Raw genomic sequence first — 19,130 nt, forward strand, 5'->3', positions numbered from 1 at the left:
CCAAGGGAGTAGCCAATGTATTCGATTTTGTGTCTGGTTTTAATGAAATGATGGATAAGGGTAGCGCTCAAACTGAAGACACTAGTAGCCCTGGTGTTACTGTGCACCCTAACAGTACTGTGTTACCTAAAGAGAATAGGTGATGACGCAAGACAGGGTGTGGGGGAAAACTAAAACAATTGGAAACCACTCACCAGAGATGATAGAGAAAACTGTTCAAAGTCATTATAGTAAAGAAAACAGGGCAGGCAGAAAGTGAGGGATATATGTGCTTGCTCTGTGTGTGGGTGGGAGGTTGTTCATGTCAGAGCATCTGACAAAGAAAAATTCTGGGCTTGTGAATTCGGGAGCATAAGAGAAAGAGGTTCAATCACCATACATTTACATAATAAGAGGCTAGTGTTTTTAATACCACCTCCAATTTTTCATTTTATATTACTTCTGTGCAATATGTAGCCCTGCAGCTCCTCCCCAGCAGTTGACATTTGAGAATAAAAATAAAATACAACACAGGAGCAGGCTACAGTGTAAGAAGATGGCAGTGACTTCTGGCACATATTGAAAGTTTAGGGGTCCTGTACAATGCAGTCTATAAAAAGTATTTTCTCTATATCTCTTTTTGTTTTGTTCTTGCCTGGTCAACATCCCTTGGAGGATTGGCTTGTAACTGCCAGCGGAAACAATGCTTTTAAGGCAGACTTCATTAGATGGACGCCCAGGAGAAAAGCTTTTAAGGCTTCTTAAAAGGAAATGTGTCAAACAACCTGACATACGGTATGTATGTGTGTGTGTGTGTGTGTGGGTGTGTGTGTGAATGTGTGTGTGTGTGTGTGTGTGTGTGTGTGTGTGTGTGTGTGAGAGAGTGTGAGTGTGTGTGTGCGTGCGTGCGTGCGTGCGTGCGTGCGTGCGTGCGTGGAGGGGCGTGGAGGGGCATGGGCTAAGGTGTCATGTTTCAGGTTTCATCAACCAGGCGTTACATTTCAGATATCACGTACTGTGCATCTCAGGACACTTTCAGTAACATTGGAGAAGGAGAAATGGTTACACAGGTTAACGGCATGTGGTATTAAGCTGAAAGAAAGACTTTTGCTGCTCTGTATGGGGGATTGGGGTAACTGTCCCTTTAGTTGCTAAATGCTCCAGTATGTTCAACCAGTTAGTCAATAACTATGTCTGTATTCTTTTTGGTTCCGGCAAGTAGCGTACATTGGGTTTACAGAAGATTCTTTGCTAGAAACAGCTGCCTGCATCTGGAAACAATGATTATAAGGGCGGTGAGACTGAACCAAAACACTACAGTTGCGAGCTGTATAACCAAAACTATTAGTTATAAAATGCCACAGAGCCGAGTAATAATTCTCTATGGGTATGTCACTACGAGAGCAACCTTTTACATACAATTACTGTGGATTTCCACTGGATGCGGAACGTCTGCGGACTGGCTCCACTGCGGAACGACTGTGTGCTCCGCCGTCCGTCAATACCCACTAGGTCCGGATTTGTTGCGGTACGGCTGCGGCCATGACTGACAGCTGTAGTCACGAGGACCCACAATATCTCGTGAATTCACGTAGAATAGAACCACAAAACCAACAACAGTTTGTTTCCATCCAGAGGAGTAGAGGGGAAACAACTCTGTGCTGTGTTTTCAAGGTTTAGTGCAGGGAAATATGATCCTCCATGAGCACGGTGTATTTTACTTTGAAAATGAACCAGATTTTTATTTTGTTTCTGTGCTCGACTTCCTGTCCCGCGCTATCTGCCGTGTGCTGAATTGCTGCGGAGCTCTCCGGCGTCCGGCAAAAATAGAAGCTCTGCGTATCTGCTCCGAAGGGCTGCAGACCGCCGGAGCTGGAACGGAGTAGGGATGCAGACGTTCCAGGGCGGAATATAAAAATATTGATAATAGCAGCTTTAAATATATTCACTGTAAGAAAGTAGAGTATGAAACGTTTTGTCAACTACTATTTCCAACATCAAGAATGAACTTTTAATCTCACCTTTTAGCCTAACACAGTCAGGAAGCCTTTAAAGTGCTTAAATGATGTATTGATGTAAACAAAACATCATCAGTGCAGTAATATAAGCATAACATTCAATACAATATGTTTTATTAGTTAACTACAGTATGAACCTATGATAAAAATGTGGCATTACCACTTAAATAAAGCATGTTCAAATTATTTCTGTCTCTAATTAATTAGTTGAGCAGCAGGTCTTCTTTTGGCCACTGATGGAGCTAAAGCCACTGAAACAGACCAAAACATGATCATACGCATTATGCTCTCGTGCTTACGGCCCAAAAAGGCACCAATACCCTATTGCCTTCCTCTTGTACTGTGTTGGCAGTCTGTATAGGAGACAGACTAGCTGTCCAAACACGCATGTTGCCAAATTACATGTTCGCTGTACTGTGTGACAAGTTCACTGAAACATGCACACGATCCTTTGCATTCAGTCGATATTCAGGAGACCAACCACTGCCAAGTGCAACATGCCTGTATGCACAAACAGGGTTTGTCAGTAGAGCGGCATGAGACAGATGTGAGCTGGGTCTGGACAAATATATTTTTATTCTTCAGAGAGAGGAAGACTTAGTTGGGGTTACTGCAGAGGATGGTTGCCCCATATCCCACCAGTGCGATGTGGGGAGGCAGAGGTGGGGCGAGACGTTTGGGATGGAATAAGGGGGATGAGGAGAAGGGTTGTCAGAAGCAGATGTGCCCCCCCCCCCTTTCCTAAATAAGTCATGCTCCAAATCCTTTTATCTACGCATGCTAACAGGTACTAGTGAGTTCCCCGAGGAGAGATGTAAAGAGAAAAAGATGGAGAGAAAAAGAGAGAAAGAGCTGTGCCTATCACTGCTGCAAAAGGCTTAAGTGGGCTTTTCTCTAGCCAAGGTGTAATTTTGATCAAACCCTGCAGCTCTGATTCACTCTTTCTTATTCACACTCACACAGAAAGAGAGAAAGTACAGGAAGGTGATGAAATTGATTAAAAAACAGGTTAAGCGGAGATGTCTGTGCACTTATTCAAACTATTATGAAAGATGAAGGATAAGGAGCAGAAGCAAACTGGAGTCAGATTTCAGAGGTTTTAACGACAGCTTCACAGATTGCAGGGATATAAAGGGTGTGTTATTTTCCTCGATCCAACACAAAGGCCTGCATAAACTCTTTGACATGCAACCCTGCACCCCAGTTCCGATAAAACCTATATAGTTTAATCATAAGACACTTTATGCCCTAAACAAAGACACAACCACACATAGACCATACACAGCAATTAAAATTTTACGCACAATTTGCATAAATCACACTTGATCCGACATAATCTCTCACGAAAAAAAAGAAAAATAACATTCTCGCACACATACCTGACACACACGCTTTCGCACACTAACGCTATGTGAACAGGAGTCACTGAGTGTGAAATGGATGGACCCCCCAGCCCTGGTGCCATCAGCCTTAGCCAGCTGGCGGTGGTCCCAGCTCTTCCCCTCCATGCCACTGCCTCCCCAAAACCCTGCACGCTTTGATATCAGCCAGCCCCTGGCTACCCAGACATCTGGAAGTTATTATTCAACAGAGCACGCCACAAAGCGCCATTTCCATAATGAAACATCACATTTTGTTTTAGCGCCCTGCTTCCTGCTCGCGCTGCATACATGTTCATATGTGTGGCGTATTTCTGACCTCTGGCACTGTCTCGCTTTCTAATTGTTCATCTGTCTGTTCATGGCTCCTCAGGTTCTTTATATTAGTTGACTCACTGGAAATTAAAGTAGAATAGCCAGTAAACTTACCTTTGCCATATTGTTGTTTAATACTGTAGCTCACACCATACTAGCCAGTGAATCATTTGAAGCAGCCTAAGCTACAACAGTGTGAGAATGAAGGCCAACCTATTCAGAGCCAGAGCAACATACTCAGCTTTCCACCCACTCCCACTGATAGATCCTTTGTAGACCAATGTCCCACTCCGCCTCCCTATTTGTCTTGATGATTCTCTTACTGACTTTGTGCCATTTCCTCTTTTTCAAAATCTAAATACTCAAAAAAGTTAAACTTTCAGAACAATGAGACACATTCAATCATTAAAACTAACCTTGCTGGCAGAGGTTTTACAATGGTTTTTATTTCCATATGTTGCTTACATACATCTAAAGTTCAGTTTATTATGGGTTATGATTAACTCAAGACTCAAAGTGATGGCAATATAGTTTAAAATGGCTTCTGAAGTTCGTCTAAAATATTGTCAAGTGTATTTGCCTGTGTATCTGGTTTAGCACTGCAATAAAGTGACAACCTATGAAGGTGTTTTGCTGCCTTCTGGCCAAGTGTAAATGAGATGCAGCCACCCATCAGCCTGAATTGAAGTAGGTAATGCAAATTAAAGTTTATTTGCATTTTTAACTTCAGTCATGAATTTTCTTTAATGATACACTAACTAGTAACATTGGAGGAACATTTTTATTTCTGAAATGACAGGGGCAGCGAAAACAAGGTATAAACACAACATTGACATATTGTCTATCGTTTGGAGTCGTGTTTATGGCCACCTGGTATGTAATTGTAAGCCCAAAATTCATTCTGAAAAATATCTGTCTCTTCAGCTGCTAAATGAAGTTCCACAGTTAGTCTGAATGCTGGGGCTGGCCAGGTAGTGTATAATGGGTTTTTAGAGATTCTTCACAGAAAACAACTGCCGGTAATGACATGAGCTAAAAAAAAGCTATAATGCTCTGTAGAGTTAATAAGAACTGCTGAGTCGGGTGATACTATAATTCTGTGAGCTTGTCAATAAAAGCAACCCCTTTCACATTACAGTCATTTTATCCATCGCTATATATATATATATATATATATATACATGAGATGTCTAGAACATGGCCCCTCATCATGTGTGTTGTCGTTACCTAATCTGATTAACACTTTTGCTGATATTGACAATCAGATCTTGCCTTGTGGTACTGTAGTCATGGGGGATGGCTGAGCGCAGGCTGTTCAGTCCTCGCCTGACCTCTGACAGCTTTTAAATAGAGGAGAGAGGAGTCAAGGACCCCTGGGGTATCCAAGGCACAGGATGTTTTCCAATAACAGCTTATGTCTGAGGGGAATCATACTCTCCCCCTGTGGCAGTGTGATTCTATCACTTTCAGCCATGTGCTACTTCTTTTTGCTCCAGTCTCTCTCTCCCTCCCTCCATCTCTCTCTAAAACCCAAAGGAGTTTTGACCTGATTCTTGGCTCTTGCTGTCACCAGACCACTGGAGGAAATTTGATAGGAAGAAGAAACTCTGGGATGATAATTGAAATTTGAAGCATGATATTTGCATGTCTGTGCTTGATCTCAGTAAGAGTAAAACTCACCTCGTTTTCATTTTGTTGAGGTGATGGTGAGTCAATTAGGGCCAGTTGGACAACGGTCTCCCAGACATGTGTGTGTGGACCACTTGCTGTCAGTTTAAACTGGACAGGTTCGTCCAGGCTGGCTCCCTCTCCCTGGGCAAAGATGGACCCATCTGTCTGCACGCTGAAGAAAGGGTCACTGCTCTGGAAAACCACAGCTTCATTCCCCATGCAGTCATTGAACTTCACTGTAGACAAGAGAATTGAGAAGATTTAATATACTATTCGTTAGAGCATGTATTGTCTTGTCATGTAGCAGTTGAAACTGCTGCTCTCACTCACAGACATGCACACACACACACACACACACACACACACACACACACACACACACACAGAGTACACCTGTAGATAGTAGAGTGACAGCTTAGAGAGATTGTATCATTGTGCTTGGTTTGACACTGGTGAATAACCCTATTAGGCTCCATTAATTATAGGTCAAAACATCACACGATTAAGACTCTTGAGGATTGTTCTGTCCAGCTTCATGTGCAAAAAAACTGCCACGTGATGATATGGTTTGCTGTTACTGCAGAGGGGGTGAAACATTGATCTTAACAGAGCTTCGTTTGTAGGTGGAGCAAGCAGGATGTCAAGTAATTAACTGCTACAATTACAGACAAGAAGACCTGGTCATAATAAAAACTATGAAACTAAATGATATACTATCTTCTGAAACATACCAATCAAATGTTTAGCTTCTTTTGCATAAGCAGTAAATATAATCCATAAATACAAACGATAGAAATTGTACAGTTTTTTCAGGAAATATTGATTCCACTAGTGTTGTGGCATAAAAACACTATGTTTTTTTCCCCGAGTGACAAAAACTATGCTTTAAGCTTTTAATCTGAAGGCCAAATCGCTTTCTCCAGTTATCTCTGGCAGCTCGACTCAGCTCTCAGCCATGAGGTCATCTGCCTTCAACATGATTGCCGCCCAGGCCGTTTCATCCTCTTCTTTTTTACACTTTGTGTTTACAGGGATATGACTTATATGAAAACCGCGAGCATTCTGCAGGACTTATCACAACACAGCACCATCACGCTGAATGGCTTAAAGGCATATTATGCAAGATTTTCCTAAACAACTAAGTATAGACTTATACAAAAAGTACTTATGAACCACTAGAAGTGTGTGGCGGTGTCTGTATCTGCAGAGACCCTGCCCTCTGCGTGTATTTTCTTCCTATTTTGCTGTATTCGGGACATTTCTGGACATCAAGCACGCAGTTTTTGCCTGCCATGTCTGGCCATAATTAATTCCCAACAAAGACAGACACAGACACAGACACACACACCACATACTGTACAGAACCATAAAAACAGGGCTCTGATTGCATTGAGAGGAATAATAGTGTTACTCAAACAGAAAATGAAATTACCCCAAATAGCAATTTGTATGAGCAGGGACATCAGAGCCTCCTTGCACTATACACAAACTATTCATTGGAAACTGTGGCTAATATGTAGCAAATTAGCTTGAGATATAAAAAATGTCTATCTACCTCCTTCCAAACTGAACATTACGAACAATACAATAAGTAGGAGATATGATACTCCAGAAACAAAACCATACAAAGACAGAGAAGTAATCAGAGGGAGGTCAAGACAGGAAAAAAAAAAATCCCTCAAGTTTTGTGCTCTCCAGTGTAGACATTAAATACTTTTCTTCTATCACATTAAGATGGAACTGTTTCCATCAGCTCAGTATGGAGCTTTCATCGTTGCCAGTGCACTCTTGTTTTTGATCTCATTTGAGACTCTCACACAGTTCATGATAAGATGAGAAGGTCAGTCACATACAACTGTAGCCCATATTGGTCTCCCATCCTCATCTCCGTCCTCCCTCACGGCACCTCCTCTCGGGGATTACAATGTCTAGACGCCGGAATATTGTAGGAAACCCTGAGATGAAGGCCGTAACTCACTGCTGTATCTTCTCTTCCTCTCTTCCCACGTCTCTAAAACAGCTGAAACAAGGCTTCCATTACAGAAAGTAAACTGTGAGTAAATCCGGCTTTTTGTCCTGTCTGGCCCTAAATATGCCTGTGATCATGCCAGTACCCTTCTAAGGCCAGATGTCCAGACAGCCACTCAGAGCTGAGTCAGAGGGGGCAGCACTGCCACAACACTGAGTGTAACAGGTGCTGCACAAGTGTCTTGGTCTAGACAGGAGGAAACAGGACATAAGAGATGGATCACATCAACCCAAGAGGCAGAAATCCTCTGCTGTTTATTAACTGTTTCTCTCTTTGTGTAGCTGAACATTTCTGCCGTAAACAAACCCCTAAAAAAAGCCTGCTTGCTGTTTTCTATTTACATTCTCTTTCCTTTTTGTCTAATTATTTTACCATCATTTTTTTCTCAAAGATTAGATTTGGGAGGTGGTGAGTGACAATAACAAACACCAGTTGGCAAACGTGTCTGTGCAAATAGGCTGCCTGATTATAATAACAATAAGAAAGTCAAAAATCAAAGCATGCTTTATTTCTAAGTCCTCATATCTGTGAAAACTGTCAAACAGTGAAAAAAAAACACAAGCAGCAGGTGGTCTGTTGTCTCTTCTCTCACTGTCTCACAATTATTATGTTGTCTCTCTCTGAGCTAGGCACGCAGCCACCAGTGCAGCAGTGCTGCAGTCATGGCTGGGAGAGGCCTATGGGCTAAGCTTTACGCTGAGGGGAAGGCTAATCGAGGGGGATATATTCAACCATATTAAAGAAAGCATGTGCGTCTGGGTCTTAATTACAATACTACATACATCGGAGTGAAAATAAGATTTTTTTAAACACAATTTTCAGCACAGACATTCTGTACTTGAATTTCAAAGGTGGCTGCAGTGGTTAGGACCTCATGGCAGAAAGGTGCTGGGTAACGTGTGTGTGAATGGTTGTGTGTCTATGTGTAACAGCCCCATGATGGACTGGCGACCTGCCCAGGGTGCCGTTTTACATCTCACCTTGTTTGTCAAAGACAATACAATAAGGTCTGTATCCCATTTTATTTCTTAATTTATTACTTTTTTCTGCTTAGAGGCATTAATGGTGCAGGCCAGAAAATAGGGTCGCCATAATCTCTTTTGTGGTAATTTAATATGCTGCTCGCTATTTTTTTGATGAAAAAAAGTTATTCTGTGAAAATCTGCAAAAGCCAAAATTGATGAGCCAATAAACAAGTAAGTAGGAGTAGTATATGTAGTAGTATGGCGCATAATCCATCCCTCTGTGTGTGTGTGTGTGTGTGTGTGTGTGTGTGTGTGTGTGTGTAGGCATTTATTGATTGCCTGCATGTCTCAGCAATGACGAGCTGAACTAACTGCACCAATACCCACACATAAATGGAGTGACAGGCTGCACAAAGAGTACCCAGAGGGTCTTGTTCATGCACCAATTAAAGAAAAAGTTTTTTGACAGTGCCAATGTTACCCCTCCATCAACACACACACACACGCACACACACACACACACACACACACACACACACACACACACACACACACACACACACACACAATAGCTCCTCCTTCACCCAGTTGGGTCAATACTGCTATAAGAGAGATTATAAAATCGGCCAACAACAGAGCAATGAAGCCCAACGGCACAGTACTGCACATTAACAAGTCGTATAAAACAGTGGGCCCAGGTTGTGCATTGATCTGGCAAATAACACAGACACCCCAGTGTGCCAAGCAGCCAGCCCAGCACTTCTGCACTATGTGGTCAATGTGAGCAGTCACACCCTAGAAATGTTACAAAAGCTATGTGCGTTCCCACACAGGGAGGAAATATATTCCATGATATCACCATTGCTTGGAAGGCAATTAAATGGTGCTTTGTGTGTTGCTTGGATGATATCACACCCAAAATCACATCTTCACATGTATCCACTATCCACACTTTTCTAATTAAAGTTCCCTTCTCCCTCCAACAAGACAAGGACAAGGAGGAGAGCAACGCTGAAAAGAGTTGTGACCTTCTTGTGGTGTTCTCTGGACAGCCTGACAGGAAGTAGGTGACAAGTGTTGAAAGGGAAGTGAGAAAGGGATACAGTCAGGGGAGAGAAAGCTGAGGAGTGACACAGAGAAGATGAGAGGAGAGGGGGGATAAGGGAAGGGCATGAGAGAAGAGAGAGAGAGAGATTGATGAAAGGATGGAGATCGTGCGGAGGTGGCAATCAGAGAGAAGGGAAATTAATAAAAGACCATTAAAAAGGAGAAAGGGAAGAGGCGAAAAAGCTCATAGGCAGATAACAGTTGCTAGAGTCGAGATCTCCAGAGGCAGCAGAGTTTATAGCTGCAGCCATTTGAATTGTTCAAAGTATGGTGCATTGAATGCAACAGATGTCACCCTGCCCAAAAAAAAAACAGTAAATAAACCACTCTAACTAGCCCTGGTCTTTGCTACAATCAGACCCATTAAGGACAAGACAGGAGGAAGTAGAAAGTGTAGAATGAAGATGATGAGGAGGAGCAGAGAGGAATGGGAGGTGAGGTGGAGGAGGCTGGGTAGGACAGTGGATGGGGGCCTGGCACTGGGATCCTGGCTCAGACAACTGGCTCTCTCTCACACAGCCACATTGGAATGGAGGGGATGCTCAGATGGCTGTTTAAACAGGTTAATTGGGCTGGCCTCCCGAGAGATAGGGACAGATGGATAGATGGATAGAACGAAAGAGGAGAGAAAGAAAGAGCAAAAGAGCGACAAAGAGAGAGCGATGGAGCTCAGAGAGATGGAAACAGAGGGCTGGTTGAAGAGAGGGATGGTGGGAGACGTGTACGACTGCTGATCAGAAGCACCATGGGGAGTGTGCAGTCTAATCAGAGTGGAGCGGAGCTCTACAGTGGGCTGGGCCTAGCTAAACAGAGCCAGGTCCACCGTCTACTAATGATAGACTATGAAGGGAGACGAACGTGTGATGGAAGGGTGCAATGTTAGAATCCTATCAGGGAGCTGGTTTATTAAAGCCAATCATAGAGACTGGCTCATCCCTCCATCCTTTCCATAAACATACAAATGCATGGTGGCAGAGACAAAACATAAAACCAAATATGCATTTTCCAGTATCCTTTTTATGAAAAGAACCAGAGATCATACATATACGGTGGTCCTGAAGTGCAAATCACAACAGCAAATAGAAAAACGCAACAGCAAATCATAAAACACAACGGCAAATATGAAAACACAACGGCAAATAGGAAACCACGACAGCAAATATGAAAACACTTCAACAAATCATAAAACACAACGGCAAATATGAAAACACAACGGCAAATAGGAAAACACAACAGCAAATATGAAAACACGACAGCAAACAGGAAAACACGACAGCAAACAGGAAAACACGACAGCAAACAGGAAAACACGACAGCAGTTTGCTGTCGTGTTTTCCTATTTGCCGATGTGTTTTATGATTTGCTGTTGCGTTTTTCTATTTGCTGTTGTGATTTGCACTTCAGGGCCACCGCATACATATAATACAAAGTACAAATGTATTAAGTATAAAAGCTACTCATCAGCCAAATATGCATGAAAGCAAACCTCTTAGTTTAACTTTCTAACCTGCTTGTATTGATTTAATTATCGGTTTTCTGTTAGTGCATTTTATGTCCATATGCACATGGAAAATTCAAAGAATGATCTGCTGTCATGTTAGACTACAAAGTCACAACAAATTAAAAACAAAATCATTTTAATGAGGTGAGAGTTTTTGAGTCTTACCCACTGACAGAAAAATGTGATGGCTAATGTTAATCACAGCTTCACAACTTTGCTGTTTCACTGTTCGGCTGTGAGAGAGACTGAAAGAGGCTTTGTTTGGTTATGAGGAAATAGAGAACTTGCAAGGGGAAAAAGATCGTTTGTAGCCATAAGCTGAATGTTCATCGTGAATGGGAGTGAAAAAAAAGTGTATCTCATTAGCTTTTAAAAATAATGCTTTCATTCTGGGCATTCTTTCATTCTTGTTTTGCATTTTGGTCATGTAACAACTTTGTTTTTTCCCTGTTTCTTTTCCTCTAAACTTTCCCAGCCTTGCTTATACAGCAACACTGTTCTACTGCAGCGGACTGTGTACCATAAAGTGAATGTAGAGTTGTGTGTGTCCTGGATATGGATGGCCTGTGGTGTCTTATGTAAATTTAAGCAGCTGTTTTTGTTTGGTTGAACACCAGTACACTTTACTTCACTGTTCTGCTTTCTCTGGGTGAAAATCCAAAATGGCAGGCTGCAGATAGAGCGTGGCAACTTTTTACCCCAAAACACCTCTGTTGGTTTCCTAGAAATCCTATCTGCTATTTCTGGTGTACCGCATTAAATTTTAACCAAATTAATGAGAGAAGCGCTCAGAAACAAGAAAGAGCTTACGGCAAACACAAAGCTACTTATAGCAGAATGCATGCGCACTGTTTTGTAAATCTGTGGCCACTCCTGCAAGTGTGGAGGTCATACGCCTCCTCAAAACATCTGGGTTTATTTTCAACCTCTCTCTCAGCAACAGTTAAACAGCAATTAAAAATATGCTGTGCTTGGACGGCATGGTGCTGTTTATATATATAGTTCCCCTGACTTGTTTTTAATATGGATTAAGTAGAATATCTATAAATTCCAGTGCAAAGTCAAATCCATTTAATTTAAAGTCACTTGAAATGGTATTAGGCATGTTTAATTAGTATGGAATTAGTACTATCACTTGTTAGCCAGCTTTTCTAATGATTCTGATTAAAAGATCCACACTAAACATTTTATGTTAAATTAATTATTAGCCTACCTGTGCATCTAGATTGTAGAGGCACTGTTGGATGGCTAATCAAGGGGCTGCTGCAACTGTGGCTGAATAGCCTTGGAAGGGGGTCGACTAGTGCTAACATGCTGGCTGATCTCAGAGCTGCTGGAGACTTGGCATGCACACTGTTGGCTAGTAACAGACTTAATTATTTGTGTCTGTACACATACTTTGAGTTCAGCTGACCGATTTGTGTGTCCCTTGTCCAAACTTTCGACTCCGTAAAACTGACCAATCAACATCTGTACTCAGTTTAGGGAAGCAGTTAGGCTTAAAAGGATGCATTTTAAAAAAAGAAATTGTTTTTTTTTCCATTTCCTAGGCTGCAAGAAGGTGATAGACACTGTAGGTGGAAGTTTTCCTAATCTTCACTACAGAAGGAAGGAAGGAAATGTCCCACTTTAACATGGACTCCAGGATACTCTGCAACATCTACAGTTGCACCGTTGAAAGTATCCTGACAGGCTGCATCAGCCGCACAGCCCTCAACCCTAAGGCTCCATAGAGGGTGGTAAAAACTGCTTAACACATCACAAGGACAGTGCTTGCATCCATGGAGGACCTCTACACCCTGCGGTGCAGGAAGAGGGCCAACAGGATTATCAGGGACCCCAATCACCTCCACCACAAACTGTTGTGCCTGTTGCAGTCCAGCATCACCAGGCTCAGAGACAGCTTCATCCCGCAGGCCCTAAGATTTTGAACTCTTGAGCTCATCACTATTGTCACTTAACAATTAAACACTTTTACTTACTGTTTTATAACCAGTTTACATCTATAGTTAGTTAGTTAGGTAGTTTTATTTTATTTCTGTGTCATGCCAAAGATTTGGCCCATTTCACGTGGGATTACAATACACCACTATTTAACAGACATCTTCTGGTCTCGCATATACAACTCATGTGGAGAAATACATAAATGACAGAAAACATCAATAAAAGAAAAATAACAGTACATACAAACAAATAGCTACAGATCATCTCGGTATATATATAACTACTTCTTATTTCGTGCATATACATTTACTACATTCCTGTTTACATTGCAGTTTCCAATTAACGTCTAGCATAAATATATTTCAATTAATTTTATATTTTATGTTTTTTATATAATATGGATATATTTTATCACTATTTTATGTCTTTGATTTCTTTTTTTACTTGCATGTTTTTCTTTTCATACATATTTAAAGTGGCTTTATGTAACTTTCAGTAGTGTTGATTCTAGCGGCCACTTTGGACAAAAGTGGTAGTGTTTTTACCATACCTGCTGTCATAAAGATCTTTATGGTGCTTTATTACCCACTGTAGATTACCAGTGATGGTAATAACGGCATTACTTTTTTCAGTAACTTCCCATCTTAATAACGCTGTTACCGCCAAAAAATACATATAATATAATAATAATCAATAAAATTGAAGCTGTTTTTTTCATCAGACCAACTAGATCTCTGAATCTGAGCCGAGACTTTTTTTACTGTTCTTCCTTGGTTAGTGGGCAGCGCACGACGCATAAATGCTGACGATTGGCTGAGGTTGAGTAAAATGTCATGTTGAGCCAATCAGAGGTAGAGTTGTGCGGGTGTTCGAAAGCACGCATGGTCAGACACACAAGACATGTTGCAAGAACAACACAAGCGAGTCAGTCAACGAGAGAGACAGGTATGGCGTTATGAAATCAAGGAGAGGGTTAACTTTTCCTGCTACAGATTTCCCACCGCAGTCAGAAAGAACAGGGGAGACACTTTGTTTCTCTCACTATATGACTCTAGAGTCGGTACTCGCTCCAAAGCTAATCGCCGTCACTCTCTCACTTTCTCCCTCGCTCTATCACCTACTCCCCACACACACACACACACACACACACACACACACACACACACACATGCAGGCTCAACGCACACACCAGCGCAAGTATAAACATCAGGCCACTTACGTTAGTTGCACTACAAAAAGTGTATATATTTGTTATTTATTTTTGGTATAGTGCTTAACAAGCATAATTTAATTTTGCCCAGTTGTGGCCTGTTGAGGTGTTGTGTTATTTGTATCGATCCACTATATAAACATAATATCTACATACATGGTATTTGATTGGAGGCTAGTCTCACTTTTCCCACAGCAACATTAAAATAGTTTAGATTTGTGTACATTGTTTTTGTTAATAATGTATTATATTAAGTGTCCATTTATTATAATATTCAGATTTATCATAAATAATTGAACATGTATTTTAAGTTCCATTAAAGAGGGGTGGAGGTGGGGTCACATTTGAGCATTTAAAAATGTACTTGAAAGTAACGCAATAGTTGCTTTCTGAAGTAACTAGTTACTTTCATAATTTGTAACTGAATAACTAATTTAATTACGTTTGGAAGAAGTAACTAGTAACTGTAACTAATTACTTTTTAAAAGTAAGTTGCCCAACACTGTAGATTACTGAGTTAGTATTACCGGGAGGTCATATTTGAATATTTTGCTCAAATCATTCATTTACAATAAGAGAATATGTTACAGATGCATCGCTGCATTTGCATACGGTAACTTAGCCTACTTTGGAAGTATCGTGAGCTAAACCGGGTATCACTGTCACTGTGTCACAAGCCAAAGCATTAAGAGATTGTTGTAGCAACCAACATAACAATAACTTATATAGCGCATTTCATGAAACCCACGGACTAAAAGGAATAAAACGGCCACGCTAAATGGAAGGGGGACTTTAATTAAATCTAGGCTACCGACGTACAACCACATTGCGCATTGTGAAGTTATTTTATGAATGAAATAGACATATTACATACCTGATGGTCAATTCTGGGACGTTTTTGAATCATTTACAATCCCGTAATTAAAACCTGTTGAAAGCCTGACCAATATTGCCCGACCGAGTTTTGCCCTTTGTCTTTCACTTTCCCTTTAAGCTTTTAGTTGTTCTTCGTTTAACTTCTTCTTCTTCTTCTTCTTCTTCTTTTTCTTCTTCTTCTTCTTCTTCTTCTCTGTGATTGCCCTGCCCTAGTAGGCTATGAGCCACAACTACAGCAAATAACTAAAATTAAATTAAAATACAATTAGGCCTATATAAAGAAATCTCCTGCTACCTTTTACCTGCATACTCACTAACACAGGCTTTTCCGGTGTTACACCAAAATCTGTGACCCTTCAGAATGTGTGCTCTGTAGCGCTGTCTACCTGCCAACCTGGGCAGAGGCATTAATAAAAACTGTATAAAAATAGCGTTCTTTTCACCGTTAGTCTCGTTTGCTGTTACAGATCATTTATGATCATCGGATGGAACATTACACAGTTTCAGAAATGTATAAAAGTTACATATAGTCACTTTAAATGAGCATTATTGGAGGGAGCCTGAGATCAGATTCCCATTGCCAATGACTGCTTCTCTGCAATTGTTATGTAGATGACAATAAAGAACTTGAACTAAATCATAGTCAAGTAAGGAGGCTGACTGTAGGGGGAATATACAATAATTCATAATTGTGCCAAGAATCTATGTTGAAGGCCCTCGTGTATTTGTGGTATGTATTGCAGTATGCAAGTACAGTACGCCAGAGTGCATGCATACACACAAATGTTTAAGCTCATAAATCAATAATGCACAAGGACACATGCACATTCATACGCATTCACAGAGACCAATCACAAAGACCACATTGTTGTTGACTAATCAGCATGTCTCTAATGCCTGATTAGTATTTCTCTAAACAAGCACAGAAGTGCTTGATTGGCCTTCATCAATTCTCAGCCATCTCTCCCAGCAAGGGGAACTGAACTGTTGCCTGAGCTGATATTCAGAACTCCAAACAATCACAGTGTGTTACTATCTGTATGACTCAGGAAAAAAGATGGCAAAAACCACATGAACACAAAATGCCTAAAATGCCTGTAACCATGACAAAAATAATATTTTCATGAAAAAAGATACATCAAACCAACACAAAAAACTGCCAACTATAGGAAGTGTTGATGCATGAACCATCGCAATAGGTACAAGATTTCTATAGCTATCATGATGTAGCTACACCTCCAACTTAATCAATCCACTCATATTTGCTTCAATATGTATTGTTTTTATTAAAACGTAATTTACCACTTCTTCTTGTCTGCACTGTGTCTGTGGTGAGATATGAAAAATGGAAGACAAATGGAAAGAGAGAATGAGAAAAGGAGAGAAAATCATGTCTTTTGGCAATTAGGGCTGGCTTTAGTGGTGATTAGGAGAGAGAAGGCAGTGAAAGATAGAGAGGGATCAGGTAGAATAAAGCCTCTGCCAGGAAAAGAAAAGCCCCTTTTGTAGAAAAAAAGATGAAATAACAGCAGTATGAAAGTAAGCACAAACTTCCCCAACTTTCTTCACAATAGTGGTCTATGCTGTGCAGCAACACACACACACACACACACACACACACAAAAGGTATTTAGACAGCAAACCACAGCTCATATCCCTATATTCCTCTCATTCCTTCACAGCAGTCATTTGGCCTTTTCTCTGCCTTTCTGTGGTTATAGGTGGAAAGAAGTAAGCTGTAAAATGCTGGTGGTTGCGGTTCAATGAGTTTTTTGGATCGATAGCCTACAAATTCAAAGACGGATTTGGAGGTGGTGTTGATATAAGCTGGAGTAAGACTGAGAAGGGGTGATGGCCATCTTGTCTTTGAGAGTGTACAGTTTACTCTGAGAAGGACTGCTGCCATCTGCAATTTGCATCAAGTCAGGCTCTGCAGGATTTGGGTTTGCTTTCATGAATTCTAATTTTGCTAACCTTATTCCACCCCTTTTGTCTGCTCAGTCTACACTCAAGAACCGCCAAGATTCAGGTGCCACTTGTCTAGGACAGCGATCTCAATGTCAGCGCCTCTACGTGTGTGTTTGTGTGTGTGTGTGTGTGTGTGTGTGTGTGTGTGTGTGTGTGTGTGTGTGTGTCCTTTCCTCTCGAACCGTTATATCAAGCCACCTCTTCTGGAACAGTTCCCAGTCACCACCCAGTCACCCTACTACTGCATTGCTTTATATTCTCTGTCACACAGGAAGAGATACACTAGTATAAAAAAGGCAGCTTATTACAGGCCATAAAAAACAAAGGCTTCAACTTTGCCTTTATTTCAGTGTTTGCCTGCAAGCATCAAATATGCTTGTAAAGAAAAATAAATCATTTTCATATTGTTTTCTCAAGCTTCCCCAAGGATGCAAAGAGCACAAAATTGCTTCCCCAACTGCTGGAGGAAATACAGGCTGTATTTCTCAAATCCAATCAACATCTCTCCATCAAAACTTAAAATTTTCCAATTGTAGGGGTCAGAGCGTAAACCAGAGAATTCTCTCTAACCTTTAAACCGTGGAAAAACATACATGTAATTACACAATCTGTGTAGAGGATAAGGAACATGTTTTTTCAGTAGTAAGATGTTATATAGCTTCTTTTTTTTCCTTGAAAGATAGCCATCAGGCTGTGATCCTTGAAATCCCAAGGCTGATGGTGGACTACGATGGCTGAACCATGCAATTAGTGGGTCTGAAGTTTCACTGAGATAGGAACTGAGCTGAAAGTTCAACAAACGGCCAAATCAGTGACATGACTCCAAGAACGAGTAGGAACACCAGAAATAGAGCATTAATCAAGGATAGTGATTGTTGAACTATAACACTATGAAGTAAATAATGTATAGACCTTTTAACACATTACAATTGTGTATTTAAACTTGCATTACTGTGTATCGATTTCCCAGTTTTGACGGTTAGAACTGGATGAAACATTACATTTTGAAAAAAGATTACTCCTGTATCAACCACTTAAACTTAGTGATGGTTCGGAGTAATTTCACCCTAGGCTGCTTTGCACCTTGACCTCGAGCCAAACAACCCCCCATAAGTTTTTTCCTTTTCCTTGTTATAACGTTGGTCGAGTTAGCGTTATCAGCTGGTTAGCTTAGTGCAGGCGCTAATGGATCCACGTTTATATCTCGTAAATTACCCCACTAATAATGCCCGGAATGATACCACACTTCTACAGTAGTACAAATAGTTGTACAAATAGTCTATACTTATAAAAGGAGGCATTAGAATGTTTGTAACTACACCAGAAGAATATTTAAATATCACTTGTCTGATGGATACTCTCGATCAGCTGCTACCGCGCTATCGCGCAGTACTTACATACTACTACTACATACTTCTGGTGTAGTTACAAACTTCCTAATGCCTCCTTTTATAAGTACAGAAACTATTTGTACTACTGTAGAAGTTTGGTATCATTCCGGGCATTATTAGTGGGGTAATTTACGAGATACAAACGTGGATCCACTAAGCAGCTGGACTAAGCTAACCAGCTGATAAAGCTAACTCGACCAACGTTATAACAAGGGACGAAAGCTTATGGGGGGGGGGTTGTTTGCCTCGAGGTCAAGGTGCAAAGCAGCCTAGGGTGAAATTACTCCGAACCATCACTTTAATAAAAAATAACATAAATAATAACTTATAAAGCTTATAAACTCATTAAAAATGAGCCATTGAGTGTCATTGCTAATGTAGCTGAAATGGCTGTTAAATAAACTTTCTTTAGTTGGAACTGTGCCCATATTAGATGATTTTGCAACTCACGGTTGTTCCATCCAATGCCAACAGTTCGATGTCAATGCTGAAACAATCTTTCCCTAACCTCGATTCCTAGTGTTTTGTGTTACCTACCCCTAACCATATTTGCACACTTGCTCAAAGTCAACATTCTTGTCTGGTGAATGGGGTTGAAATGAAAGAGTACTTCACTGATTTAGCATTGCACTCCATTGTTTGACTCACTATGGAAAGTTTATTTTTTGTTTTTAACAATCAAAATTGATGCAGCAGAAATACTGTTATTTTCAGGTGTTTTAAGCTAGGAGCGGGTAATGTAGCTTTGAGACCCTAGCCTCAAGGGGGGTACAGTAT

At 40.8% G+C, this 19,130-nt stretch overlaps 1 protein-coding gene across 1 annotated transcript in view; it reads right to left on the reverse strand.

The window, feature by feature from the left end:
- Window positions 1-19,130, reverse strand: part of LOC144521101 (cadherin-4-like) — a 262,678-nt gene that overhangs the window by 76,367 nt on the left and 167,181 nt on the right. The window contains exon 4 of the mRNA XM_078255406.1: window positions 5,372-5,598. Within this exon, the coding sequence (XP_078111532.1) occupies window positions 5,372-5,598 (227 nt within the window). The remainder of the gene's footprint in view (window positions 1-5,371; window positions 5,599-19,130) is intronic.

The sequence above is a fragment of the Sander vitreus genome, chromosome 7 (assembly GCF_031162955.1).
Source record: "Sander vitreus isolate 19-12246 chromosome 7, sanVit1, whole genome shotgun sequence".
Classification (NCBI taxonomy): domain Eukaryota; kingdom Metazoa; phylum Chordata; class Actinopteri; order Perciformes; family Percidae; genus Sander; species Sander vitreus.